We start from the raw sequence: 27,036 nt of genomic DNA on the forward strand, positions 1-27,036 counted from the left end.
TGGGGTCTTGGCCGCACTTGGCAGCCTGGAATACAGAACGCGGCTGGGTCGTTCAGTCTGGGGAGGGCAGCTCCTCCCAGGACCAGGCATTCTTCGGGCACCTGCTCTGAAAGCTGTCCCCTCTTCTTTTCTAGAACAGCTCAGAGCAAACCTTCATCCCCGTTCATTCACCTTCCTGTCTGGCCAGTGGCCCAGCCAGTGTGTGATGGGCAGGGTTCTAGGCCAGGGTTTGATGGGCAGGGACCTGGGCCAGTGTGTAATGGGCAGGGAACTGGGCCAGTGTGTGATGAGCAGGGTTCTGGCCAGGCAAGGGGAGGCATGGAGGCCTCTGCCCAGCGTGCAGAGTGGACAGTGAGAGAGAGACAGAGAGAAAGGTCTTCCTTTGCCGTTGGTTCACCCTCCAATGGCCGCCGTGGCTGGCGCGCTGCAGCCGGTGCACCGCGCTGATCCGATGGCAGGAGCCAGGTGCTTCTCCTGGTCTCCCATGGGGTGCAGGGCCCAAGGACTTGGGCCATCCTCCACTGCACTCCCGGGCCACAGCAGAGAGCTGGCCTGGAAGAGGGGCAACCGGGACAGAATCCGGCGCCCCAACCAGGACTAGAACCCGGTGTGCCGGCGCCGCAAGGCGGAGGATTAGCCTAGTGAGCCGCGGCGCCGGCCCTAGCGTGCAGTCTTGTGCGGGGGGTGCATGGCAGTGAGGAGGGCTGCAGTTGTCAGCCAGGTGGCTGACGGACCAATAACTCCATCCCTTTCCTGCGGTGCGGCTGCCAGGAAGGGTTCACCTCAGGGGCACTCTGCGGTTTTCACATGACCAGGCGGGGGACCTGCCTGTTAAATGGGAAGAGGTAGGTGGGACTGCAGGCACGACGTTTAGCCACAGCGTGCCTCAGTTTCCCCACTACGCACAGACTTCTCTCTGAGATGACCAGTGCCGGTCCCCACTGCTCACCATAGGATGCTTGGCCCCACAGGTTCCCTGTTCCGGAACTGCACGCAGAATGGCTGGACGGAAACCTTTCCCAGACCGGATCTGGCCTGTGGAGTGAGCATGAACGACTCATCCCACGAGAGACAGGTGAGTGTGGCACCCTCCGCCCCCAGCGCTGGGGTGGGGCCTGGCAGGGGGAAAAGGCCTGGGGTGGGGGTGGCCAGCACCTGCCCCAGCTCACTCGCAGCTTCAACCTCGTGATGATCACGGTCAGCAAGACTCTGGGGACCTGGGCGTTGCCGTCTAGTCCCCTGAGCCTGGGCTGGTCTTTTCATTAAATGCATAGAGAAGTCACATGATGGCTAAATGCAGAGAGCCAGGCTGGAGAGAGTAAATTCCGGTCTTGACCTTGGTGGGGCTGGGGAGGACTTAGGCATTCTGGGCCTCAGCTTCTTCATCTGGGAAATGGAAATAATAGCTCTGGCCACATAGACTCGTCAAGAGAAGGAAATGGGTTAATACCTGGACGTGCTGAGATGGGTGCCCGGCCATAACCAGTGCTCATTCTCAATGGCATCTCCTGGCCCTGAGAAGCAGGGAGAGGGCCCAGTCACAGGGAGAGGGTGCTCTGCCATCTGCGAGCTGCAGGCTGAACGACTTCTCCCTCTAAGGGTGCCCGTTAGGGTTCAGCCTGGGCTCGGCTCATTCCCACTCGTGCCCCTTCCCAGGAGGGCCCTGTCTCGGAGCTCACACCTACTGTGCCGCCTTGCTTCCCACGTGGGGCTTTGCCCGTGTCACCCCCTGCCTAGAGCCCGCCCCCCTCCTCTTTGACTGACAGATTCCAACACACCCTTCAGACTTCACTTTTGCCCTGTGCCTTGGGAAGGGCTCCCTCGCTGCTCTGTTGGCCTCCAAGTACGACCTGCTGTGTTGTACTAGGATGGCGAGCCTGTGCCATAGACCTCTGGCTCTTGCCAAGACAAGAGCTCTTCAAAGGCTGGCATTCACCAAACTTTTTTTTTTTTTTTTGACAGGCAGAGTGGACAGTGAGAGAGAGAGAGACAGAGAGAAAGGTCTTCCTTTGCCGTTGGTTCACCTTCCAATGGCTGCCACACGCGCTGCGGCCGGCGCACCGCGCTGATCCGAAGGCAGGAGCCAGGTGCTTCTTCTGGTCTCCCATGGGGTGCAGGGCCCAAGCACTTGGGCCATCCTCCACTGCACTCCCCAGGCCACAGCAGAGAGCTGGCCTGGAAGAGGGGCAACCGGGACAGAATCCGGTGCCCCGACCGGGACTAGAACCTGGTGTGCCGGCGCCGCTAGGTGGAGGATTAGCCTATTGAGCCACAGCGCCGGCCTCATCAAACTTTTATTGAGCACCTACTATGGGCCCGCCAGGGGTCTAGTTGCGGGACAACTCCGTGATGAATCAGAGAGTCCTGTTTGGTTTCTGGGTTCTCAATCTCTAGCATAATGTCAGACACCTCTAAGATGTCCAATGAATGCTTGTTACTATATTGAACATCCCCCATGTGTGAGCTGTTTGAGGCACAAGTACATAGAATTCTCAAAATAACCCTGCGAGCTCATTGCTTCCTTGAGCGGAAGTTCCCTTGTTCATTGCCAAGTTCCGTTTTGCAGGTGAGGAACCAGGCTCAGGGAGTGTAAGCACCAAGTCTACAAAGCACCAAAGGGCAGGGTTCATTCATTTGCATTTGTTTGAAAAGCAGAGAGAGAAAAAGACTGAGATCGCATCCACGGGTTTGCTCCCCAGATGTTTCCAACAGCCAAGATTGTGCCAGACTGAAGCCACGAGCCTGGAACTCAATCCAAGTTTTCCATGTGGGTGGCAGGGACCCAAGTAGTTGAGCCATCGCCTGCTGCCTCCCTGGGTGTGCACCTGCAGGAAGCTGAAATTGGGAGTGGGGCTGGCACTCAAGTCCAGACCCTGCATCCTGAGGGGTATCTTTTTCAAAAATATTTATTTATTTATTTATTTATTGACAGGCAGAGTTAGACAGAGAGAGAGAGAGACAGAGAGAAAGGTCTTCCTTTCTATTGGTTCATCTCCTCCCCCCCCCCCCCCAATGGCCACTACGGCTGGCATGCTGCACCGATACGAAGGCAGGAGCCAGGTGCTTCTCCTGGTCTCCCATGCAGGTGCAGGGCCCAAGCACTTGGGCCATCCTCCACTGCACTCCCAGGCCACAGCAGAGAGCTGGCATGGAAGAGGGGCAACCGGGACAGAATCCGGCGCCCTGACTGGGACTAGAACCCAGTGTGCCGGCACCACAGGCAGAGGATTAGCTTAGTGAGCCGTGGCGCCGGACTGCTGCTGCCAACACCTGTCTCGCAGCAAGAATCAGATTGAGTCGGCCTTCCTCCCTCTGTCTTTCTCATTTTCCCACTAACGGACGTGAGCCCCAGTTTCCAGCTGTGCCATCAGCTCAGCTCCCCAGGGAGAGCACAGAGACAAGCTTGCTCCTTGGAAGAGAGGGTGGGCTGAGGGAGAGAAGCCTGGAGCGGGGAGGCACAATTAAGGGAGAAAGGATGCAGTGGGGGTGTGGGCCAAACCCGCTGTGGGATCGTTTCTGACTCTTCTCTCTACGGTTGGTCCGTCTTGCTCTTTATGGAGGAGGGTGGGCAGGGACCAAGGTAGGGGGTGGACTTGCTTCCTTCCCAGGGCTTGTCGTCCAGGCGGAGAAAACACATGAGGCCTTCAGCTCCGACCAGAGCGAGGGGATCAATCACGGGACTGAATAAGGATTGCTCAGAGGGCACGTGTGGTCACACGCTCTCCCCTCTGCGGGCGGCTCTTTCTCGTGTCGGGGACACACACAAAGACGGGGCGATTGTGCATCACACCTTTGAAACGTAGAACACGAGGAGGGAGCAGTCTGATGTTGGGCGGCAGGACGGAGGTTCAGAAGGGTGCTCTGGGCTGCGAGTAACAGGAACTTCTAACGGGCCGAACAAGCAAACGGGGCTCAGGACCTGGGACCGCACGGAACGGGTGTCGGGATTCTTCGGCAAAGCTGCCCTACAAGATTGCCAAGGGCACGGTTACATCCATCTCTCTTCCCCCTGCTCCGGGGGCTCCTTCCTAAGGCAGGTGCCCTCTTGCAGCCGTCACAGCCACAGAGTTCAGAGGGACTGCCTGGCTTCCTGCCACTCTTCCCCCAGAGCGAGGAAGCTTCCTTCCCGCCGGACCTGGGCAAGCCTGTCCTCGCATGGTGCTGGCCCAGCGCGGCTTAGGCCCTCCCCTTCCTGCGCCAGTCAGCCAGTCATTGGCAGAGGAAGGGGGTAAGTGATTGGTGATTGGCTTAGGCCAACGTTTGGCCTTGTGGCCCCTGAAGGGGCAGGCATTTGATTCAGCAGTTAAGACGCCACTTAGGATGTGCTTGTCCCATATCCACGTCCTTAGGTTCCGGACCCGTCTCTGCTTCCGATTCTAGCTTCGTGCTGATGAACACCTGGGAGGCAGCCGGTGGTGGCTCAAGTGCTTGGATCTCCGCCCTGTGGGCGACCCGGATAGGAGCCCTTCTGCCTGGCCCAGGCTCAGCTGTGGCAGTCATTTGAGGGAGTGACCAGAGGATGAGAGCCCTTTCTCTCTCTCGCTCTCTTGCTCTCTCACTCTCTCGCTCTTGCTCTCTCTCCCTTTGCCTTTGAATAAAAAGAATGGTTAAAGACCCCAAGGAACTTTGGTTTTTGTAGTTTCTGTCTATACAGATGACACAATGAGAACCGTTAGCTTAGACGCATCAGTTGGGAAGAACAGAGCCTAGGGCCTTAACCACGGTGTTCACGGCAGGGCCGAAACTGTAAAATCCCAAATCAACGAGCCAGAAGTCAGCACAGGGAAATGCAGACTTCTGGACTCGGCTCAGAAAGTTGATTGTGGGGCCCGGCACTGTGGCATAGTAGGCTAAGCCTCTGCCTGCAGTGGCATCATCCCATAGGGGTGCTGGTTCAAGTCCCAGCTGCTCCACTTCTGGTCCAGTGCCCCGCTAATGTGCCTGGGAAAGAAGCGGAAGATGGCCCAAGTGCTTGGGTCCCTGTGCCCATGTGGGAGACCCAAAGAAGCTCCTGGCTCCTGGCTTCGGATCCACCCAGCTCCAGCTGTTGTGGCCATTTGGTGAGTGAACCAAAAACCTTTCTCTCTCTCTCTCTCTCTCTCTCTCTCTCTCTCTCTCTGTAACTCTGCCTATCAAATCAATCAATCAAAAATTGATTCTTCAGAAATGGCAGAAAGACCTAGCTTAGACTTGGCTCATAGGTTTTTTAATTTTAATAAGATTTATTTATTTATTTTAAAGAAAAAGTGACAGAGGAGAGAGAGAGAGACATCTCTATCCACAGGTTTACTCCCCAAATGACCACAACAATTAGAGCTGGGCCAGGCCAGAGCTGGGAGCCAGGAGCTCCATCCGGACCTCCCACATGGGTGCAGGGGCCCAAGTGCTCAGATCATCTTCTTCTGCCTCCTCAGGTGCCTTAGAGGGAGCTGGGTCAGAAGCAGAGCATCCGGGACTTGAAGTGGCGCTCCAATGTGGGATACCAACGTCCCAAGCAGTGCCTTAACCCATGGAGCCCCGACACTAGCCCTCCGCTCACATGTTTAAAAGCTCCCTGAGACGGGAAGAGCTTCCAGACCTCGCGACCCACTGCTCCCTACATGCTGGCTCTCAGAGCGGCACAAACTTTGTTCTGAGATTTGAGTCATCCTATTTCTTATCGCTAACGTGTCTTTTCTCCTTCTCAGCTCCTGGTGGTGGGGGGGTGGGTATTCACTGGTTTCTTCTCTTCACCAGCCTTACTTGGGTCACAGCTGTGCAGCATTGACCTATGCCAGCCGGGGACTCAGCCTGGCAGAAAGGCCAGGCGTGGAAGCCTCGTGGGTAAATAAAGCAGAGCTGGCTTTTCTAGAGCAGGAGTTGGCAAACCAAGCCCTTGGGCCACATCCAGCCCCACTGCCTGCTTTTGCAAATAAAGCTTTATTGGAACAGAGCCAAGCCGTTTGCACTACAAGGCTACCTTTGCACCGCAAGGGTAGAGGTGAGTGCAGTTGGCCCCTGGCACCCATAGGTCCTAAGTCCCTGGATTCCAAACACGGATCAAAAATATTCGGGGCTGGGAGGGGGATTGCATCTCTACTGAACTCATACAGAAATTTTTTTCATGTCTTTATTCCTGCAAACAATACAGTATAACAACTGTTTACATAACAGTTACATTGCGTTAGGTATTACAACTATCTAGAGATGATTTAAAGTTCGTGGGAAGGAAGGATGTGCAGGTTATGTGCAAATACTATGCCACTTTATTTTTATTTTATTTTTAAACAGATAGTTGAAAGTTGTCTTTGTGCACATGCAGGTTCAGTATGTTTCCCTTTTGAAGATTTATTTGAAAGGCGGAGTGATAAAGAGAGAAAGAGAGAGAGGAAGAGAGAGAGAGAGAGAGAGGAACCTTCCATCTGTTGGTTCACTCCCCAGGTGGCCACAAGAGCCAGGTCTGGGTCTGGCCAAAGTCAGGAGTTAGGAACTCCATTCTGGTCTCTCACGTGGATGGCAGGGGCCCAAGCACTTGAGCCATTGTCCCCTGCCCTCCCAGGCACATCAGCAGGGAGCTGGATTGGAAGTGGAGCAGCTGAGATTTTAACTGGTGCCCATCTGGGATGTCAGCTTCGCAGGCGCCAGCCCAACCCTTTGTGCCATACACTGGCCCCTGCACTGTTTTACAGGAAGGACTTAGTAGGCATCCGCAGACGGTGGTATCCACAGGGGACACTGGGGGAGGCCTGTGGTTGTGAAGGAGACTGTGGGCACCCAGAGCCTCGCATATTTACTGTCTCTGTTTCCAGATCATGTTTGCCAACAGCTGGTCTAGAGGGCACAGCAAGAAGGCGGCGAGGGTGTTGCCTGGCAGCGGGATAAGCAACTCAATGTGGGACAGGCAGCGTGGAGGCATCTGGACCCCAAGTCCTTGTGGGCTGGACCAGGGTTGCAGGTGTTAAGAACTGAGGGCCAGAGGGTCACGGCAGCTGTTTCTGGGTCAGACCTTGCACGCGGGAGTCCTGGGCTGGAACAGGGCAGCCACAGCACAGTGCTCCACACTCATCACCCTGTGCCACCCCAGGGTCCCGCAGGCTGCTCAGGGCACCCCCAGGAGTGACACTGATACCCTCTGCCATGGGGCGCATCTTGGATATGACAAGATTGTAGGTTGACATGCTAGTCCCTGGTTTTTTGACATTCCACAGGTCTTTGATGGCCCAAAGTCTAGGAACCCCTAACCCAAGGTAATCAACTGCCCTTCATCCCTGAGTTGGGGCTCCTGGCTTGGGGGGTGCTTAGGCCAGGGCAGAAGCTCAATGTCAAGTGACTGCCATCCCACCAAAGGCCACTTCTTGCCATCAGAAAATTTTCGGTCACCCAGGCCTTGCCCTCCTGTGCATCAGCCATCCTATTGTGTGTCAGCTATCCTAGTGCCTTTCTCCCTGAGCTCGGTTGGTCTCGTGTTCTCTCTGGGTGGCACCTTCTCCACCATGGTGCCAGCTCATTGATATGCCTCTCACAGAACCCGCCCAGACTTGGACAGAACTCCTCAACCCTTCCAACATGGTCTCTGCCCGTGGCACTACATCTACATCTGTAATGACTGGGGCTGGGCCAGGCCCAAAGTAGGAGCCCAGCACTCCATCCGGGTCTCCCACCCGTGTGGGTGGCGGGGGCCCGGCACTCCATCTGGGTCTCCCGTGTGGGTGGCGGGGGCCCGGCACTCCATCTGGGTCTCCCGTGTGGGTAGCGGGGGCCCGGCACTCCATCTGGGTCTCCCGTGTGGGTGGCGGGGGCCCGGCACTCCATCTGGGTCTCCCGTGTGGGTAGCGGGGGCCCGGCACTCCATCTGGGTCTCCCGTGTGGGTAGCGGGGCCCGGCACTCCATCTGGGTCTCCCGTGTGGGTGGCGGGGGCCCGGCACTCCATCTGGGTCTCCCGTGTGGGTGGCAGGGGCCCGGCACTCCATCTGGGTCTCCCACCCGTATGGGTGGCGGGGGCCCGGCACTCCATCTGGGTCTCCCGTGTGGGTAGCGGGGGCCCAGCACTCCATCCGGGTCTCCCACCCGTGTGGGTGGCAGGGGCCCGGCACTCCATCTGGGTCTCTCACAGGGTGGCAGCGGCCCAAGCCCTTGGGCTCTCCTCCACTGCTTTCTCAGGTGCATTAACAGGGGCCTGGACTGGCTGCAGAGCGACTGGGACTTGAGCCTGTGCTCTGATACGAGATCCCCATGTCACAGGCGCTGACGGAACCTGCCCTGCCCCAGTGCTGGCCTCCAGGCCCCAGGTTGTAAAGCTGCCTCGGGCTTGGGACTCTGGCCCATCTGCTGGTGGTGACTCGTTTTGGAAGGCGGAGGGTGGGAGGGGGAGAAACGACCACACCCTGGGTGCCTTGTCCGGGTGCTCTGCCGCGTTACTCGCTTTCCCAGGAAGCCTGCACTGTGGACAGTACTACCCCCATTTGCCAGGTGAGCAGTGGGAGGCTCCGAGAAGCCAGGTAAATTTCCCAAGGTCACACAGGCAGTGAGTGACAGTCGGGGGCCGGAACCCTGCCCCCCTGCCCCGCTGCCCCTGGCCCTTTCTCTCCACTGCACGGGGCGGGGCGGGGGGGGGGGCGGACTCCGTGGAGCTTGGGTCATTCTACCCTCAAGGTCACTTTCATGCGACCAGCAGCTGGGTGGCCCCTATGCTGTCCTTATGGCTTTTTTTTTTAAGCCGTCATCTTTATTTCTGACATGAGGTTTTTTTTTTTATATATATATAAAGGGACCAAGTCTATGTATTTCTTCAATCCAGTTGTAAGAGCATAACGATACGTCCCATACCCTCCCTCACTAGCCCGCCACTAAATACAGAATTCAACAAGCAGTGAGTAGAAAAACCAATGTTCCTCAGGAGTATAGACAAGGACTATGCACAGTAATCAAATCTCAAAATGTCAATTTCATTCATAGACTTACGTTTTTGGTACTCTGTATATTAGTCACCATCGATCAAGGACAATACACGATATTTGTCCTGATGGTTCTGAAATAGCACTTACTGTAGAAAATTGGAAGTCTAGAAAAAGGCAAAATAAAACAACAGGTCTATTCACAGACCTGTCACCCAAAGTTAACCTCTGGTAATAGCTAACCCATCTCCCTAGGGAACCAGCAGAGGGAAGATCTGCTTCTCTGTCTCCCCTCTCTCCCTCTGTAACTCTGCCTTCCAAAGAAATAAACAAGCTTTTAAAGAATAATAAATAATAAGGAGTGATGACTAGGGGGAAGTCCATATGCGTTCCGTTCAGATGCAGTGTTTTCCCACACTTTCAGTCCACGGTTGGTTGAATTTGCAGATGCAGAACCCGTGGCTATGGGGAGCCATGTCTTGGAGTTAATTCCTGGAGTAGACATGAGGGCAAAAGACACGCATATTTCAGTGACTTACGATACACGTCCTTTCATTACTTTCCACAAAGATTGAACCAAGTTTCACTTCCACTAGATCTTCACCTGCAGAGAATATTATTACTTTCAAATATTTGTTAATTTCATTCATTAAAAAAAAAAAGTCTGGCGCCGTTGTTTTCATTTTCATTTCCAGGGTTCAAGGCTATTGTATAATTGAGTTTTCCGAATCTAAAAGCAAGGCTTTAATCTGTAAATGTCACATTTTTAACTTTTACCCATTATTCCCGTCCACTAAATCTTTTAAAATCATAGATGAGCTGATAAGGGTGGGCATTTGGCATAGCAGTTAAGGGGCCACTTGGGACATCCCATATTGGAGTGCCCGGGTTCGAGTCCTGATTCCGCTTCTGATTCCAGCCTACTGCTAATGCAGACCCTGGGAGGCAAGAGGAGATGGCTCAAGTTACTTAGGTCACTGCCACCCATGTGGGAGACCTGGATTGAGTTCCTGGCTCCTGGCTTCAGCCTGGTTCAGCCCCGGCTGTTGCAGTGGGTAGAAGATTGATCTCTCTCTCTCTCTCTCTCTCTGCCTTCCAACTAAATGAAAATGAATAAGTAAATAAAAATTGAAAAGGCACTGAGCACATTGTCCCTAGAGGAATGCAAGTCAACACTTGAGCTCAGAGGGCTGGGTCGGGGCTCTGTACAGGAGGGGGGTTTAAACCAGCATCAGCGGTCCCCAAGAAACTGTCCTAAGCTGAGATGTCAGGTTCTCAGTCTGTGTATTGGTGTCCTGGGGTAGGAACACAATAGCAGTCAGGTTTAGGGCTGGGGGGAGGGACGGTGGTTCAAGTTGCTGGAAGCCTGAACATGGAGGCAGAGAGGGTGGAGCCTGCTGGGTGGGCAGGTGGGCTGACACAGGTCTCTTTCTCCAGCACGCCTACCTGCTGAAGCTGAAGGTCATGTACACAGTGGGCTACAGCTCCTCCCTGGTGATGCTGCTGGTCGCCCTGGGCATCCTCTGCGCCTTCCGGTGAGAACTGGCTGCCGACGTCCCATCCCCCGAGGCTGCCCTGGCCCGGGCTGGGGCTTTCTGCCTAACTGCTCAGGACAGACGGAGAAAGGTCTGGGCGGGCTTCCTTGCCACCTCTCAATGCAGAGCTTTCCTTTGTCCCTGGCTAAGGGTTGCTGAGGTCTTTGCTGTAGCCAACTGCTTTGCCTATTTCTCATTTTCTCACAATGCTGTGAGACAGGCATCCCTACGCCCATTTCCCAGGTGTGTTCGCCAGACTCTTGGTGGCAAGACAGAAATCCACCTCCAAGCAGCTTCAGAAAAACAAAAGTGACCTGACTCACATGCGTAAGCAGTACAGGGGCTTCAGGCATAGCTAGATCTAGGTGCTCAGAGTTCTCAGCAGAACGGGGTCTGTCTCCACTCAGCATGGGCCTCACCCTCTGGCAGGCTCTGTGTAGGGGTAGCAGGGTCAGCCACCAACAGCTGCAGGGTTATCTTCTAGCACCCCAGCCGCACCTGGAGCAGAGAGCCTCTTCCCCGTTAGTTCCAGTGAAAGTCCCCTCGGAGTCCACACAGGTCCAGCCCGGGTCACATGCCCAACTCCGAGCCAATGGCCACAGCCAGGGATGGGGGGCTTTGATTGGTCAGGACTGTCATGAGAGTGAGGGGGTGGAGTTATTCCCAGCCAGAGCTGGCGTGGGTTCCCCAGAAGAAACCCTGGTGCCGGAAGTTCTGTCTGCCTACTGCACAGGAGGAAGCACAGCCTTTAGGAGGTGAAAATGCTCCAAGTTACATAGCTCCTAGCTGGCAGGAGTGGGGCTGCTTTGTCCCACAGCCTGGGTTCTTTCTGGGCTGCTCATCCATCCCATTCCAGTCCCCACCCTCCACCACGAGAGAAAAGGAGCCGGAGCTGGTGGCAGGGAAGGGCAGACTATTTCATGTCCCAGTAGAACCCCCTGTGTTGCTTTAATCACAGCACGAGACAGAATAGACTGACAGCTGCTAAGGACAAGGGGTTAGCAAGGGGTGTGGCCTGCGAGGGGCCCGTATGTAGAGCCTTGGCTTCCTGCCCCAGTGCGCCGAGGCGGGGTGGGCATGCACGAGTCCCAGCCCCTCCAGGCTCTGGCCCCCTGGCCCTGCATTCTCTCCCTCCAGGAGGCTGCACTGCACCCGCAACTACATCCACATGCACCTGTTCCTGTCGTTCATCCTGCGCGCCCTGTCCAACTTCATCAAGGATGCCGTGCTCTTCTCCTCGGACGATGCCATCCACTGTGATGCCCACAGGGTACCGTGCCTGGGGGCCCCAGGGGGCAGCCAGGCCTGGTCGCCTTCTCCAACTTAAGCCCAGTTGTCCTGCCCTCAAGTCCCCGCTGAGGCTGCACCCGATGCTCGGGGTGGAGGGGCCAGGGCTAGGCTGTGCCAGGGGGTGCAGCAGGTGCACAGAGCGCGTCGTGTATGAGCGCAGTTCTAGGGGAAGCCTGTGGGGACTGCTGCTCACCTCCCCATGTCCAGGAGTGGGTAAGGCACCATCTGCTGCTGCCAAGTCCCAGCCGGAGAAAGTTGCCCAAGTCTACGGAGGGTTGGGGTTGGTTCTAGAGAGGAGATGGTGAGCAGGCGTCAGGATGTCTGCGGACGCGAGTTTATGATAAAAGCATGGTGTTTTGGTAACTCTAACCCCTCTTCTCCGTCCACGTGCCCGGATGGCTCTTAATTCGCTGTCATCACTCTGGGTGTCACTCAGGAGTCTCCTTTCCTGCACATAGCAGAGCACTGTCCTTCAGTGGCTCCCCCTGGTGGGCGCTGCGAACTGCCCAAGCAGTCCCAGATACGCAGCGTGGAGGTGACCCAGCGGCTGCACCTTTCCCTCTTTCTGCTCTGCCATCCCGAATGCAGGCCTCTGAGCTTGTGCTTGAAACCATGTGCTTACAATATGGCTGCTGCAACCCCAGGCCTCATGCCCATGTTCCAGGCAAGAAGAGGGGTAGATCAAAGGTTAAACATTTTTTATCTTTTGGAGGGTTTTGTCTTTCTATTTGACAAAATAGCATGCTTTCCCCCAGGGACCCCTGCCCATAATTCATTGGCTAAAACTATGTCAGGTGACCACAGAGAAAGGTCTGAGTGGGCTTCCTTGCCACCTCTCAATGCGAAGCCTACCTTTGTCCCTGACTAAGCATTGTTAACCACAAAGGAAGCTGGGTGGAGTTTTATTTTTACTATCACAGTCTCTCTAGCACAGGGTAGCAAGGCAGAAAGATTGGAAATGGAGATTGGATTATCCAGCCTGCCTGCCACTTTCTTCAGAGGTTGTGTGTGTGTGTGTGTGTGTGTGTCGCACGCAGGTGCATTCTGTCTTGGACTGATGGATCCCTCAAGTAGGATCCGGGTCTCTCCCGAAGATCTCGGGAATGAACTGAGTACCAGACTGGAAGTCGGAGTCAGAAGCAGTAGACTTGGGCTTCAGCCCGTCACTGACCAGCAGTGGACGCATTCTGCAATGGCCAGGAGGCCGCACCGGGGATCAGAGTCCCTGGGAGGACCACAGGGCAGGACCCACAGCATGCTCCTCCTCCTGAGGCTTGTCCTTGAAGTTGTCCCTGCAGCTGCCCCAAGGCCATCCCCGGCACGCCCTCGCCCCAGGGACAGCTCAAGGTGGGCCGAGCACACCCACCTGCAGCACAGGTGCAGGTGCAGGAGCCACGCTGTGGGAGGGCCCCCTGGTGGAGGAGTCTCTGCACCCGGGAAGCCCGCCTTGGCATCCCTGCCGGCTGTTTGGACGTCTCCAGCTAGGGGGCCATCTTCATCATCCTCAGTGTCGCCTCCTAACCTAGTGACACAGCCCTTTGTTGTCTGGCCTGGCAGCCAGTCCCAGACCTGGACCCTCGTCCTTGCTCCTCCGTGGCTCCTTGGCCTTTGTGACAGACCCCACCGGGCCTGCAGGCTTTCACTCTGCAGAGAATTGTGTGGCCTCGAGAAATGGCCTTGAACCCCTAGGCTTGCTCTGTGGCCTGGCTCCTGCCCCTGCAACAGGCCGTGGCTTCCTCTGGTGCTGGCCGCCCGAGGGATGCCTGGGCTCACGTGCCTCTCTCTCCAGGTGGGCTGCAAGCTCGTCATGGTCTTCTTCCAGTACTGCATCATGGCCAACTACGCCTGGCTGCTGGTGGAGGGCCTCTACCTGCACAGCCTCCTCGTCGTCTCCTTCTTCTCGGAAAGGAAGTGCCTCCAGGGCTTTGTGGTCCTGGGATGGGGTACATTTCTCCACGGGGGGAGTTCCCGGGGGTGGGCTGGGGAAGGCACCGTGTGGAGACTCAGAGGATTCGGTGTCTAGTTCCAGCTCTGCCCTGAACTGGCTTGTGACATCTGGGGCAAGTTACTTGATGTTTAACCCTCTGGCCTCAGTGTATTTATCTGTCAAATGGGAAACAATAGCTGAAATGTGTCCCCAGTTTTGCTCCCCAGCACCTGTCGCCTCATCTTCCTTACAGTCCACTCGCACATTCTTGTTTTTGCATCCTTTCTCTGTAAGGATGCTCATGAAGTGTTTAAGCATTAAGGAAATTAGCTGACTACTGTAGCTGAAAGCCCAGGGACCACTTCAACTGTAGCTGAATCCAGTGACTTAACAATGTTTCTTTGTGTCTCTGCTTTGCCACTTTTTTTTTTTTTTGAAAGGCAGAGAGAGAGAGAGAGAGAGAGAGAGAGAGAGAGAATGAATGAGTCTTCTATCCACTGGTTCACTTCCCAAATGCCTTCGATGGCCTGGGCTGGGCCAGGCCAAAGCCAGGTGCCAGGAATTCTATCTGGGTCTCCCCTGTGGGCGGCAGGGATCCAAGTACTTGAACCATCACCTGCTGTCTCCTAGGGTGCACATTAGCAGCAAGCTGGAGTTGGGATCAGAGCTAGGACTTGAACCCAGGCACCCAATATGGGATGTGGATGTCCTAAGCAGAATTTTACCTACTGTACCAAATGTCCCCCTCTAAAATATGTTTATTTATTTATTAGAGAGAGAGAGAGAGAGAATGAATTTCATCTGATGGTTCACTCCCCAAATGCCTGCAGTGGCCAGGCCAGGGCTAGGCCAGATTGGGGCAGGAACCAAGCGCAATCCAGGCCTCCCAGGAGAGTGACAGGCATCCGGTTGTGGAACCATCACTGCCGCCTCCCAGAGTCGGCATTAGCAGGAAGCTGAAGTCAGCAGCTAGAATACACGCGGGTCACACCCACTTCTCTCCTTTGCCTTTTGTGGCATCAGCTTAGTCGTGGGGAGGGTACTCCCAGTGTAATTCATTGCCAGCAGCTTCTAGACTGTAAGCTTCCTGTTACCCGGCTCTGATGAGAGAGAGACCACGCCCCAGCATTCCCAGGAAATATTCTGAGCTTTACGCTGATTCAGACTGCTCAGATCTCACCCACATCCTTGGACCAATGACGGAGGCCCAGGGGAGTGGACTGTGTGCTGGTTCTACTCAGACACATGGCCTCCCCGTGCACATTCAGGATGTAGGTTCTACAAGACAGGGGGCGTGCTAGCCAGGTAACCAACTGCAGCCCCCGTTACGTCTCTCCCTCCTTTCCTTTCTGGTCAGTGAAGACAACAACGGCTCCCAGTTCTGGAGCACCCACTCTGGGCCAGACAGTGGGTTCCACACTTTGTGTCTCTCATTTCATCATCACAGTCACCTCCATAGGCTTCTCAGAGACCTCAGCTCAGAGATGCGACATCGCGGCTCAGCTCACACTGTGGACAAGGCCAGGATTCAACCCAAAGCCTTCAGCTCTCGTCTTGCCATTAACAAACAGCCATCCACCCACCCACCTGCATGTCCTTCCATCTACCTATCCACCCATCATCTTTTCATCCAACCATTCATCCATCCATCCATCCACCCACCCATCCATCCATCCATCCATCCATCCATCCATCCATCCCTGCATCCATCCATCTACCCACCCACCCAGCCACCTCTCCAGCCATTCGCCCATCCATCTGTTCATCCATCTTCCTTTCCATCCAACCATCCATCCATCCTTCTACCATCCATCTACCCACCCACCCACCTGTCCATCCATCGCTTATTTGAGCCTATGACTGACTCACAGGCTTACAGACATTTATTAGCTGCATTTGATTTCTCCCTGGTGCCTCTAATTAAGAAGTATCCTCGCCAGGAATGCCTTCCGCTGCCTTTGCTGCTTGTCTAAATCCTTACATGCACGGTGCCGTCTGCTCTCCAACCAGCAGGGAAGCTGCGGGGGCTGGCAGAGCCCACTGAGCCCTCCTGCTTCCGAACCTTGGCAGCCTAGTTAGCACATGACCGTCTGCCAGCAGGGGCTCCTAGGGCTGTTCCCGCCTGGGCCAGCAGTCCCAGAAAATCTGAACACTGGGATTTGCCACATGCGGTGACTATTAAAAAAGCACCCAGTTTGGAGCCAACTCATGAGCTTTGAATTTCAGATCTGCTGAGAATTAACTTTATGAACTTGGACGGTACCCTCACCTATAGTATCAGGAGCATAATTTATCCAATGTTCTTTGAGCACTTCTTTCGTTCAGGATTCAGAAACCGAGGGATTATCCCCCCACAAATGCAGATTACAAAGGAAATAAAGAAATAATAATGACCAGGCCCTCACTCAAGGGATTTGTGGTTTAGGGGGAGACGAAATGTCATGGTGACCCATCTCTCTCACAGGTCTATAAGAGGTTTACATAAAATAATGAGAACCTTTCTTTTCTCCTCAAATATTTATTGAGTTTTTATGAGGTTCCCTTCAGAAAGTTTACGGGAAAATGGAATTAAAAGCTGGGTTTATTTTGCTGCAAAAAAATGTTTGAAATCCATGCATGTTTTTTTCATAATATGCATTTTCCATGAAATTTTTGAAGACCCCCCCCCTTCATATGCATGGATTTCAAAATGCTTTGCATCAAAAGAAACCTAGCTTTTAATTCCATTTTGCATGCACTTCTTGAAGTGCCCTAATATAGGCCAGGCCTTCTGCTGGGGGCTGTGGATTGAGAAGCACAGAAAACAGCTGGGGTTTCTTCTCTTGCCCTGTTGGTCTGCAGGGGCTCACGGACACTGGGAAGGCCTAATGCCCCACCCACTTCCACCATCTATGCAATGCCTTTCTCATGCAAAAGTACCAGCTCTACCTTAATTTGTACGGGGTTCCCCAGAGATAGGTTCCTTATATGAGTACATGCTCCCTGCAAAGCTTTGCAAGACAAAATAGCTTTTAAGTAGGGAAAAACCCCACAATTACCCTAGTCCCATAGATGGAACATCTTCTGGGATCTCCTTCCAGCCTTTTCTTCTACCTACAGTTCCCTGCCCCACTTACCACCCCACCCCCACGATCACCCCAAGTTAGAACTTTAAATCTTGTGTCTTCTTCATGAACACAAAAGCAGATTCCGTGTTATTTCAAGCCTTCCACAAAGATTCGTTTTACATTTTCAAACTTGTTTTGATTTTATTTGAAAGGCATGGAGAGAGAGAGAGAGAGAGCCCCTCTTGTGACTGCTGGCTATCATTGGCGTTCCTTGGCTTGTGTTGAATCCATCTGCTCTGTCTCCTCTCTGTGTGTCTGTGATGACCTGCCTGTGAAGGTGCCAGTCATATTGGAGAAGGGGCCCACATTCTTTCCAGTGTGACTGCCTCTGAACTCATTACATCTGCAAAGATCCTGTTTCCAGATAAGGTCACAGACTGAGTCCAGGGTATATGTGTGAATTTTGGGGGAACACCATTGCACCCAGTGTGCCTGCTGCTGTTCTTTCTAGAGCTCTTCTCTGCCCTCTGGCTTGGTGGGGCCCGGTTCTTCTCTAAACTCACTCAGCCCCCTTGACCATCATGCTAGAATTCCCTTCACCTTCTTCTGCAAATTATGTTGCCTTTATCTCTTGGCTCCCTTTCTGTGGTTTACACTCTCATTGTGTTGGAGCACATCCTTCGGTTTCTGTCCCACAAACAGAACCTAGAAGGGACATCTTTTGCACGACATGTCTGGAACTATCTTCATTACATTTTCATACCCAACTTGTCAGTTTGCTGGGCATGCATAGAACATCAGGTCCAAAAATCATTCTACCGCACATTCTGCTTCCTGAGCCTTTTTACTCACCTCTCTCTGAAATGCAGGATCTTCTGTTTTGGAACTGTCGCACGGATGTGCTCTGAGCGAGGTCTTTTCTCATCCATTTTGCTGGCACTTGGTAGCCCTTTCATCAGGAAAAGTGTGCCCTTCACTTCCTGAACTGAAATTTCTTACATTATATATTTGATTATTTGTTTCCATCTGCCTTTCATTCTCTTTTTTCAGTCAGGTGGTGCACATCCTGGACTCCACGTTTGGTTTTCTAATTCCCTCCTCTCCATTCCACTCTGGTTGTTCTGTTTTCTGAGAGAGTCTGTCTTTATCTCCAGATGCAACTATTGAATTATTTATAATACATTTATTTATTTTTTATTGATTTGAAAGGGGGAGAGAGAGAGACAGAGGGAGAGAGAGAGAGAGAGAGAGAGAGAGCGCTTCCATCCACTGACTCATTTCCCAAATGCTGTCAGTAGTCAAAACCAGGGTCACAGATTTCCATCTGGGTCTGAATTACTTGCGCTGTCAGCTGCTGCCTCCCAGAATGTGCATTGGCAGGAAGCTGGGTTGCAAGTGGAGCAGCTGGCACTGGAAGCAGGCGTTCCAATAGGGATACAGGGGTCCCAAGTGGCAGCCTAACTTCTGCGCCACAACACCTGCCTCTATCATCTACTGAACTTTAACAATTTGGAAATTTATCTTCATTTTACTTGAAAGGCAGAGAGAGATCTTCAGTCTGCCAGCTTACTCCCCAGACGCCAGCAACAGCCAGAGCTGGGCCAGGCTGAAACCAGCAGCCTGGATCTCCTACACGGATGGCAGGGACCCAGCTATCTGAGTTGTTACCTTCTGCCTCTCAGGGTGCACAGTTAGTACCCTGGAAGGGAGAGAGGAGCCAGGACTTGAACCCAGGCACTCTAATATGGGGCGTGGGTGTCCCAAGCAGCAACTTAAATGTGCCAAATGCCCACCCCAAGTTGAATTTTTTTTTACTTTGGTTGCTCCAGAAGGGCTCTTCTAAAAGTTCATGGAAAATATTCATTATGAAAAAAGACTACACCTGGATTTCAACAGTTTATTGCACCAAAACCAGCGTGTCTTTTTGTTCATTTTTCCCATGAGCGTTTTGAAGTGCACATCCCCCGTGTAGGCCCTCTTTCTGGTTCCTGAATGCTCCCTGTTCATAGCTTCCTGCTCGAGCCTCCGAGACGCAAGCTTTCCTGCTGCGGTTCCTCCTGCTCCCCGTGTGGCCTGTTTCCCCCCAGTTCCTTTTCTCCAGTTGTTTTGGTCTTAGTCGTTTATGTAATCAGCCATGGGTGACCTTGGCTGTCCGTTCATGTTTAAGAACAAGCTACCTCAAAGCTCGGGGTGGGGGGTGGGGGTGTCTCTCCAGACAGACTGGGCTGGAAGTGGCCCCTGCGTGTGTTGGGGGTCCCCGGCCTTGCTATCTATAGACTCTGGGGACGGGGTCGTTCAGAGAAGAACTGTTTAATCCCCGACTTGGGGTGGGGGCTGGGGAGCTAGAGAGATCCAAAAAGCGAATGGCCCAGGGGCCAGATGTGTGGGCGGACCTGGAGGCCAAAGGCGGAAGGGCCTGCGAGACCAAAGAAAGAGGCAGGGAAATCCAGGCTTACACAGAGCGTAATCTCCCAGGGCCTTCTGGGCGGCCGCAAGACAGCCCACGTATGAGATCCAGGAGGAAGAGGGTTCTTAGAGAAAGGCAGCCCGTGGCTCACTGAGGGCACGTGGACTTTCTCTCAAGAAATGCTAACCTTGCAGGTGTCTGATAAGAGTGGCATGTTATCTTAATGACTTTGTTAACCAAAGGGTTTGGGATAACTGGCAGGGTTACCTAAAGGACGAGATAGTGGTTGCAGCCAGGATGGCTTGGGGGCATGCCCAGCTGGATGCCCACACCAGGTCTGGTGTTGTCCAGCACATGGATGGGCGTGTCCATCAGGAACTGAGTGGAGTGAGGGTACACTGTGGCACAGTAGGTTAAGTTCCGCCTTGCCTCGCCAGCATCCCATATTGAAGTGTCCATTCCAGTCCTGGCTGCTCTGCTTCTGATCCAGCTTCCTGCTGATGCTCCTAGAAAGCAATGGAAAACAGCCCAAGTACCTAGGTCCCTGCCATCCATGGGGGAGACCTGGGTAGAGTTTATGGCTCCCGACTTTGACCTGGCCCAGCACTGGCTGTTAATGGACATTTGAGGAATGACCCAGTAGATGGACGATTTCTCTCTCTCTCTCTCTCTGTCTCTCTCTCTCTCTCTCTCTCCCTCCCTCCCTCCTTCCCTCATTCTGTGGCTCTGCCTTTCAAATAAATACATTTCTTATAAAATACTGAGCATGAGCCAATACGGGAGTTAAAAATTTCTAGTAAACTCAGGACAAGGAAACAGGTGAAATTCATTTCAATATTTTCTACTTCGCCCACTACAACCAATATAGTATTATTTCAATGTGTAATCAATATAAAGATTGTGGATGATATATTTTACATTCCTTGATTCAAATGCTACCATTCGTCTTGCACATTCAGCACATGTCAGTTGGGACCAGCCACATACTGGGGGCTTGATAGCCACACATGGCCAGAGACTGCTGTCTTGGACAGCACAGGTGGAGACCATCACCTCATTTCTGTGTTTAGCCAAGTACCATCCCCCCCCACACACACACATGCACACACACTCACTGGGCTGGAGCCCCAGTTCTCCCTGGCAATTTCTTTTTTAAAAGATTTATTTTGTTTATTTGAAAGGCAGAGTTACAGAGAAAGCGAGGTTTTCCATCCACCTATTCACTCCCCAAATGGCTACCATAGCTGGGGCTGGGCCAGGCCAAAGCCAGGAGCCAGAAGCTTCCTCCAGGTCTCCCACATAGGTGCAAGGTCCCAAGCACTTGGGCCATCTTCCACTGTTTTCCCAGGTGCATTAGCAGGGAGCTAGATCAGAAGTGGAACATCTGGGACTCGAACTGGTGCCCATAGGGAATGGTGACGTCCCAGGTGGTGGCTTTATCCACTGCAACACAGTCCTGGGCCCTTGGCCGTTTCTCCAGATTATAACTCTGTTATAATCGTGGGATGATTGCTGTCCTGGCAGGAGGCGGCAGGATACATGCTGGCTACGAGGGTAGCACCACCTACCTGGGGTGTTCATCTATGTCTTATCCAGACTTCCAAACCATCCTGTGTTCTAGCCACCCTGTCTCCTGCCTCAGTTCCCAGGACACCCCTGGAACCGTTGAAGCACATGACTGACACACTGTCCCAGCATGGCAGAGGGGTTTCCATTGAAACCAATCCTGGCACCTGCTCAGTACCTGGCTAAGAGAACCAACTGCTTTGTTGCTTGTCCACATGTTGAGGGTGGAGTCCTGGGGCTGGTGTTTGAAGCAGCTGCCTGTGACACCAGCATCCCGCATGAGCACCACATTGAGTCCTGGCTGCTCCACTTCTGATCCAGCTCCCACTTGGGAAAGCAGTGGAAGATGGCCCCAGTGCCTGGGCCCCTGCACCTGCATGGGAGACCCACAAGAAGCTCCTGGCTTCAAATTGGCCCAGCTCTGGCCGTTGCGGTCATTTGGGGAGTGAACTAGTGGATGGATGACTTCTCTCTCTCTCTCTCCCTCTGTCTGTCTCTCAAATAAATAAATAAATCTTAAAAAAAAATTTAAAAAAGAAATATTTGTTGACAGGCAGAGTGGACAGTGAGAGAGAGAGAGAGAGATAAAAAAAGAAATCTTAAAAAAATACAAGAAAGTTGAGTCCTCTCTCAGCCTGTCCTCTTGCGCTTCCTCCTCAGGTTCCCCAGCCATGTTTGTGACTTCGTGGGCTGTCACCAGGCACTTTCTGGAAGACGCTGGGTAAGCTGCTGCAGAGGCAGGGAGTGCACTTGACACCGTCCAGGTTTCCAGACAGCAGAGGGACACCCTCAGCACGACCCAGGAGAGCCCTCCTTCCTGCAGTAATGCCCAGCGCTCCCCGGGCGTGAGCTTCCAGAAGGGCCCAGCAGCCTCGGCCGCACCTGCGCCCTCGCGTGCTCCCTGTCGGCCCTGTGCTCAGGTCAGGTACAGGCAGGAGCTGCGGGACCGCAGGCAGGTGCTGCTCAGTGGGGAAGCATCTGTCCAGCTTCGCCTTCGTCCTGGGATCTCCCTTCCCCATGGGGGTTCCAGGCCCTGCAGAGCCACTCCACTCCTCAGTGTGGCACTGATGGGGGCAAAACTGATGTCTAGTGTCATTTTCTAAAGGAGTGAGATGCTGAGGGCACGGATAAAGCCCTGGGGGCCCCTCTGGAGGCAGGCACATGGGATCCCAGCTTGGAAGAAGCCAGGGGAGAAGGGGGGCCAGCATGACAGAGTGGGAGTCAGTTTCTCAAGAGCATAAAAACACAACCCGGCCAGTGAGTGCATGAGGTGGAGGGCGCTTGCACGTGTATTGTAGTCCAAATTCAGCTCAAAGTTATTGTTTCAAAACACAGTAGTCGTCTCCTTATCTTGAGGGGAGGGCGCCTTCCAAGGCCCCCATGGATGCCTGAAACAGGGATGATGCCCAGCTCTTATGAATGCTGTGCTTTTTCCTGAATATTCATTCCTAAATAAAGTTTAATGTCTAAGGCAGGCACAGTAAGAGGTTACCAATGAAACAGCAGTGACAGCAATAAACTATAGAATGCACAGCATCACTGCTGTCCAGGGCCTCTATCAGGCAAAATAAACAGTCCTTGAACACAAACACTGCAATACCCCGTGAGTGAGTAGCCGGCGGGCAGGTAGCCTATACAGGGTGGATACCAGGGACAATGGGGTGATTGTTGTCCTGGCAGGAGGCGGCAGGTCAGTTCTAGGGTTTGTCCCTCTACAAATGATATCGGAAATGACCCCCTAAAATATATACGAAAATGTGGCCCCTTAAAGTTCCCCAGAATTCCCATCTGGGGTACCATATATGTTACCGGAAACTGGGGTGCCATATGAAATCACCATATGCTTATTAATAAATCCCCAATATTAGTAAGCCCGAGAGAAGAATTCTAAATACCGGCAAAAATAAACGAGGCAGCATGGTACATTTTAAGCTTTTATTTAGTGAGAAAGATTCATAGGAGAGTGAGAGCTCTAACTAAGAGAGAGGGGTAGACCTGGGTTCATACCGAGTACCAGGAACCAGCCACGGGGAAGAGTATCCAGGCCAGGAAGCATAGAGAGGGTTGGCCTGAAGGCCACGTGCCCTGGAGGCGCAGGGCTACAACCAGCTCCCTCTTGGCAAGAGGCCAGGGAAGAGAAGAACAGACACACCCTGTCCCAGGTGTTTAACCCACTTCCAAAGGGGAGTAGTTAATTAACCTGATTGGCCAGTGGGCACCCAGGTGTAGCCAGGTAGGGGCATGAGGTCACACAGGGGCGTGGTGAAGGTATCAGGTAGGGTGTGAGGTCACACAGGGGCGTGGCGAAGGCGTGGTCTTCCAGCTCACAAACCTAATTGATTTTAACCTGTTTGCCTGCCTACTTCAGAGTGGTACATGGTTTAAACCCTGCATGGTTGATTTCTGCAGTTTTCGATGTGCTAACTTTGGACTGCCTTTGACTGACACCTTGGGAAGCAAAAACTTAGATAAGAGGTCAGGGCTACAGTAAAATGTTTTAATTGGGTGAATTTGCTTTTTTTTTTTTTTAATTTTATTTATTTGAGAGGTAGAGTTACAGAAAGAGAGAGAGGTCTTCCATCTGCTGCTTCACTCCCCAAATGGCTACAACAACCGGAGCTGAGCCAATCTGAAGCCAGGAGCTTCTTCTGGGTCTCCCATGTGGGTGCAGGGGCCCAAGCACTTGGGCCATCTTCTACTGCTTTCCCAGGCCACAGCAGAGAGCTGGATCAGAAGAGAAGCAACCTGGACACAAACCAGCGCCCATATGGGACGCTGGCACCTCAGACAGGAGCTTAGCCCACTATGCCACGGTGTTGCTTCTTAAAAAAAACAGGAATTTTTGGCCGGCGCCGTGGCTCAATAGGCTAATCCTCTGCCTTGGGCACTGGCACACCAGGTTCTAGTCCCGGTCGGGGCGCTGGATTCTGTCCCGGTTGCCCCTCTTCCATGCCAGCTCTCTGCTATGGCCCGGGAGTGCAGTGGAGGATGGCCTAAGTGCTTGGGCCCTGCACCTGCATGGGAGACCAGGATAAGCACCTGGCTCCTGCTATCGGATCAGCGCGATGTGCCAGCCGCAGTGCGCCAGCCGCGGCAGCCATTGGAGGTTGAACCAACGGCAAAAGGAAGACCTTTCTCTCTGTCTCTCTCTCATTGTCCACTCTGCCTGTCAAAAAAGAAAAAAAAAAAAAACAATAGGAATTTTTTACCTCTCTAGAAAAACACAGGAGTCTGTTAACATTTCTCATTTTCCCTTCTGACAAAGAACAGCCAGAGCAGGGCTCCAGCAGCCTTGGACGAGGCACAGGCTCTCGATGTGCCAGCTCCCCACAGGCCTAAGGCTCCTGCGTGCAGGGGTCATAGGCCAGTTCCCGGACCCTTCACTCCCTGATGCCATCTGTCTGGCCTCTGGTAGCAGTTGAGTGTGACACCACACCCCCCAGTGAATCCTGACAACGAGCCAGCTTTGGGATCCAGGGTCGCGGGCTCCCACGTTCCTGCCTGTGTGACGGACAGGTGGCTGTGCGCTGGGGCTCAGGGCCATAGGCGCAGGTGCGTCATGCCATGGCCCAGCTCAGGGACCGGGCCTTGACCGGCCAGCCCAGCTCCCTGCTCCTAACCAACCCTGGGGGCCCTTCCCGTAGGTGCTGGGACATCAACACCAACGCAGCCATCTGGTGGGTCATTCGAGGGCCTGTGATCCTCTCCATCCTGGTGAGTGGTCGTCCTCCTCCGAGCTGTGGCCACTGGGGTAGACGGAAACAGAGCCTGGTCCCCGGGGGCCTCTGGCCCCACACTAGGATCCCAGTGCCCAGAGGGATGACCCACCGGCTTCCGGCTGGCTTCCAGCTGGCTTCCAGCTTCCAGGGCGGACTCCCGCCTGTGGTCTGGAAGCTCCGCCCCCTAGCCAATGGAGGGCGGGGGTGGGGTGAGTGGCAGGCAGGAGGCCAATGCTTGCAGACCTCCCTCTTCTTGGTCCTGGAAGGGGCCAAGCTCCTTACCCTAAACTGGCTGCCTCCCACTGGCTCGGTACTCTATGGTGCAGGTTGAGCCTGGTAGTTCCCGGTCTCTTCCCCCACACCAAGTGTTATCTTGTTAACCTGAGTTATTGAGCTGGAGTTACAGGAGGAGGCAGGGTCCGGCTGGGGACAGCTGGGTGGGGCTGTGGTCTCAGCAGTGGGGGCGAAGCAGTGGCCTCCAGGCAAAGATTTGGGAGTGACTGTTGTGGGCAAGGACAGCGACCTCAGCAGGTTGCCACCCTGGCTGCCTTTGCCCATCACCTGGGAGCTTATTTCAGAAGCAGACAAGAAACAAGAGCTCCCATCCGCTGGTTCAGTTCCCAAATGCCCGCACCCACAGCAGCCAGGAGCTGGGAGCACATGTGGGTGGCAGGGACTCAAACACTTGAGCCATTACTGCTGCCTCCCAGGGTCTGCATTAGCAGGAAGCTGGAGCCAGGACTCGAACCCGGGCACTCCAGTGTGGAAGACCGGGCCAAATGCCCGCCCTGCCCTTTAGGATGCTTCAATGTCATTCCTAAATACAGTGAGTCACGGAAGGGAGGTAAGCCAGGGTGGCTTCCTGGAGCTGGTGACTGAGCTGCAAACTGACTCCACAAGGCTGTGAAGCTGTGGTTCTCAAAGCGAGGCCCATAGGCCAGCAGCTTCTGCATCCCTCCCCCACCCCCACCCCCACCCCAGGAGCTTGTGACACAAGAGATTAGCTGAACCATAACCTGCAGGGTGGAGCTCCTGCCTTTTGTACCCTGAACTGTAAGACTCAATGCAGTGCAGCAGCCGTCCCTTCGCACATGTCCTGGGAGCAGGCTCGCCAGACGCGCATGTCAACCAGACCTGCAGGGGGACTCTGCAGCCCGGCTGGTGCCAGTTCATAGAGTACTCAGCTCTGCAACTGAGCCGATCCGGAGCAGCCCAGGGGAGGCAGCCACGGCCCCCAGACCCCTTGTCTCACCCGGACTTCGGAAGTGGTACCTACGGTGCCTACTCTGGCCACAGGGCCGCAGAACAGGCGCCCAGCAATCAGACCCCCTCAGGCCCGTCCTGGCCTCCTGTTTTGCAGATTAACTTCATCCTCTTTATAAACATCCTAAGAATCCTGATGAGAAAACTCAGAACCCAGGAGACAAGAGGACAAGACATGAACCATTACAAGTAAGTGGAGGGCAGTGTGCTCTGTCAGTCAGTCTGACAACAGGCATTGGCTAGCCGCCTACTGTTTACCCAGCCACTGCTGGCTCTGGGAGATGGGAAAAAAGAAAACAGTGTGACCTAGTTCCAAGGTGACAGGGTCACTGGGGTGGGGGGAGGGGAACCGGTCTGTCTGTGATGCCCAAGACTCTGTGTGATGGGGGTGGGGTGGGGGCCTTTCCAGGCGGAGCCATGGAGCCCAGATCCTATGTGCCCTTGGGGCAAGGCTGGGGAGCCCTGGACCTCAGGGAATGTGTATTGTTCAAGGGAGAGTGGCCACAGCTTTCATCAATCTTTCCAGGGGATATGCAATCCAAAAATACTTTGAAGTCTTCAGATGCTGCAGAGAAAGGTGTTAGCGGGCTGGGGCTGCCATAAGCAGGGTTTTCAGGAAACACAGCCCTGGGGGCTGGCTGGGGCCAGCAGGAGGCTGCAAGGTGGGGTGGAGCTGGGGACCAGCGATCAAGTTGCCAGAAGAAACACAGGAGGTCCATTTACATCTGAATTTTAGATAAACAACAAATAGTTGGGCTTTTTTTGAGTACTTGCATTTAAAAAAAAGTTTCCCTTGTGTATCTGAAATTCAAATTTAACTGAGCATCCTGTTTTTGCTCAGTTAAATAAATTTTCAAATAAAAAATTTATTTGAAATGCAGAGAGAGAGAGAGAGAGAGAGAGAGAGAGAGAGAGAGAGAGAGAGAAGGCTCTCACTTTCTGGTTCATTTCCCAGATGCCTTCAACGGTTGGGGCTGGCCCAGGCTGAAGCCAGGAGCTAGGAATTCAACCCGGGTCTTCCCATGGGTGTCAAGGACCCAATTTCTTGAACTTGCTGCCTCCCCAGGTCTACATTAGCAGGAAGCTGGAGTCAGGAGCCAGAGGTGGGAATTGAACCCAGGCACTGTGGGCATCTTAACTAGGCTAGGCCAAACACTCACCTGAATCCTATATTTTTATTGCTGAATTGGTTGACCCTGGGGAAGGCATTTGGCAGGGCAGTTACGATGCCACGTGGGACACCCAATGCCATACCAGAGCACCTGGGGTCAAGTCCCAGCTCCATCCCCCATCCCAGCTTCCTTCTAAGGTGCACCCTGGGAGGCAGCAGGTGGTGGCTCAGGCAGTGAGGCCCCTGCCACCCACAGGGGGTCCCAGATTGAGTTCCTAGTTCCTGGCTTTGGTTTGG

General features: G+C 53.8%; 1 protein-coding gene across 1 annotated transcript in view; it reads left to right on the top strand.

The window, feature by feature from the left end:
- SCTR (secretin receptor) overlaps window positions 1-27,036 on the top strand; it is a 46,885-nt gene that overhangs the window by 15,417 nt on the left and 4,432 nt on the right. Inside the window, exons 4-10 of the mRNA XM_062195756.1 lie at window positions 972-1,075; window positions 10,312-10,409; window positions 11,547-11,679; window positions 13,489-13,642; window positions 21,307-21,367; window positions 24,291-24,360; window positions 25,726-25,817. Coding sequence (XP_062051740.1) covers window positions 972-1,075; window positions 10,312-10,409; window positions 11,547-11,679; window positions 13,489-13,642; window positions 21,307-21,367; window positions 24,291-24,360; window positions 25,726-25,817 — 712 coding nt within the window. The remainder of the gene's footprint in view (window positions 1-971; window positions 1,076-10,311; window positions 10,410-11,546; window positions 11,680-13,488; window positions 13,643-21,306; window positions 21,368-24,290; window positions 24,361-25,725; window positions 25,818-27,036) is intronic.

The sequence above is a fragment of the Lepus europaeus genome, chromosome 1, assembly GCF_033115175.1.
Source record: "Lepus europaeus isolate LE1 chromosome 1, mLepTim1.pri, whole genome shotgun sequence".
Taxonomy (NCBI): Eukaryota; Metazoa; Chordata; class Mammalia; order Lagomorpha; family Leporidae; genus Lepus; species Lepus europaeus.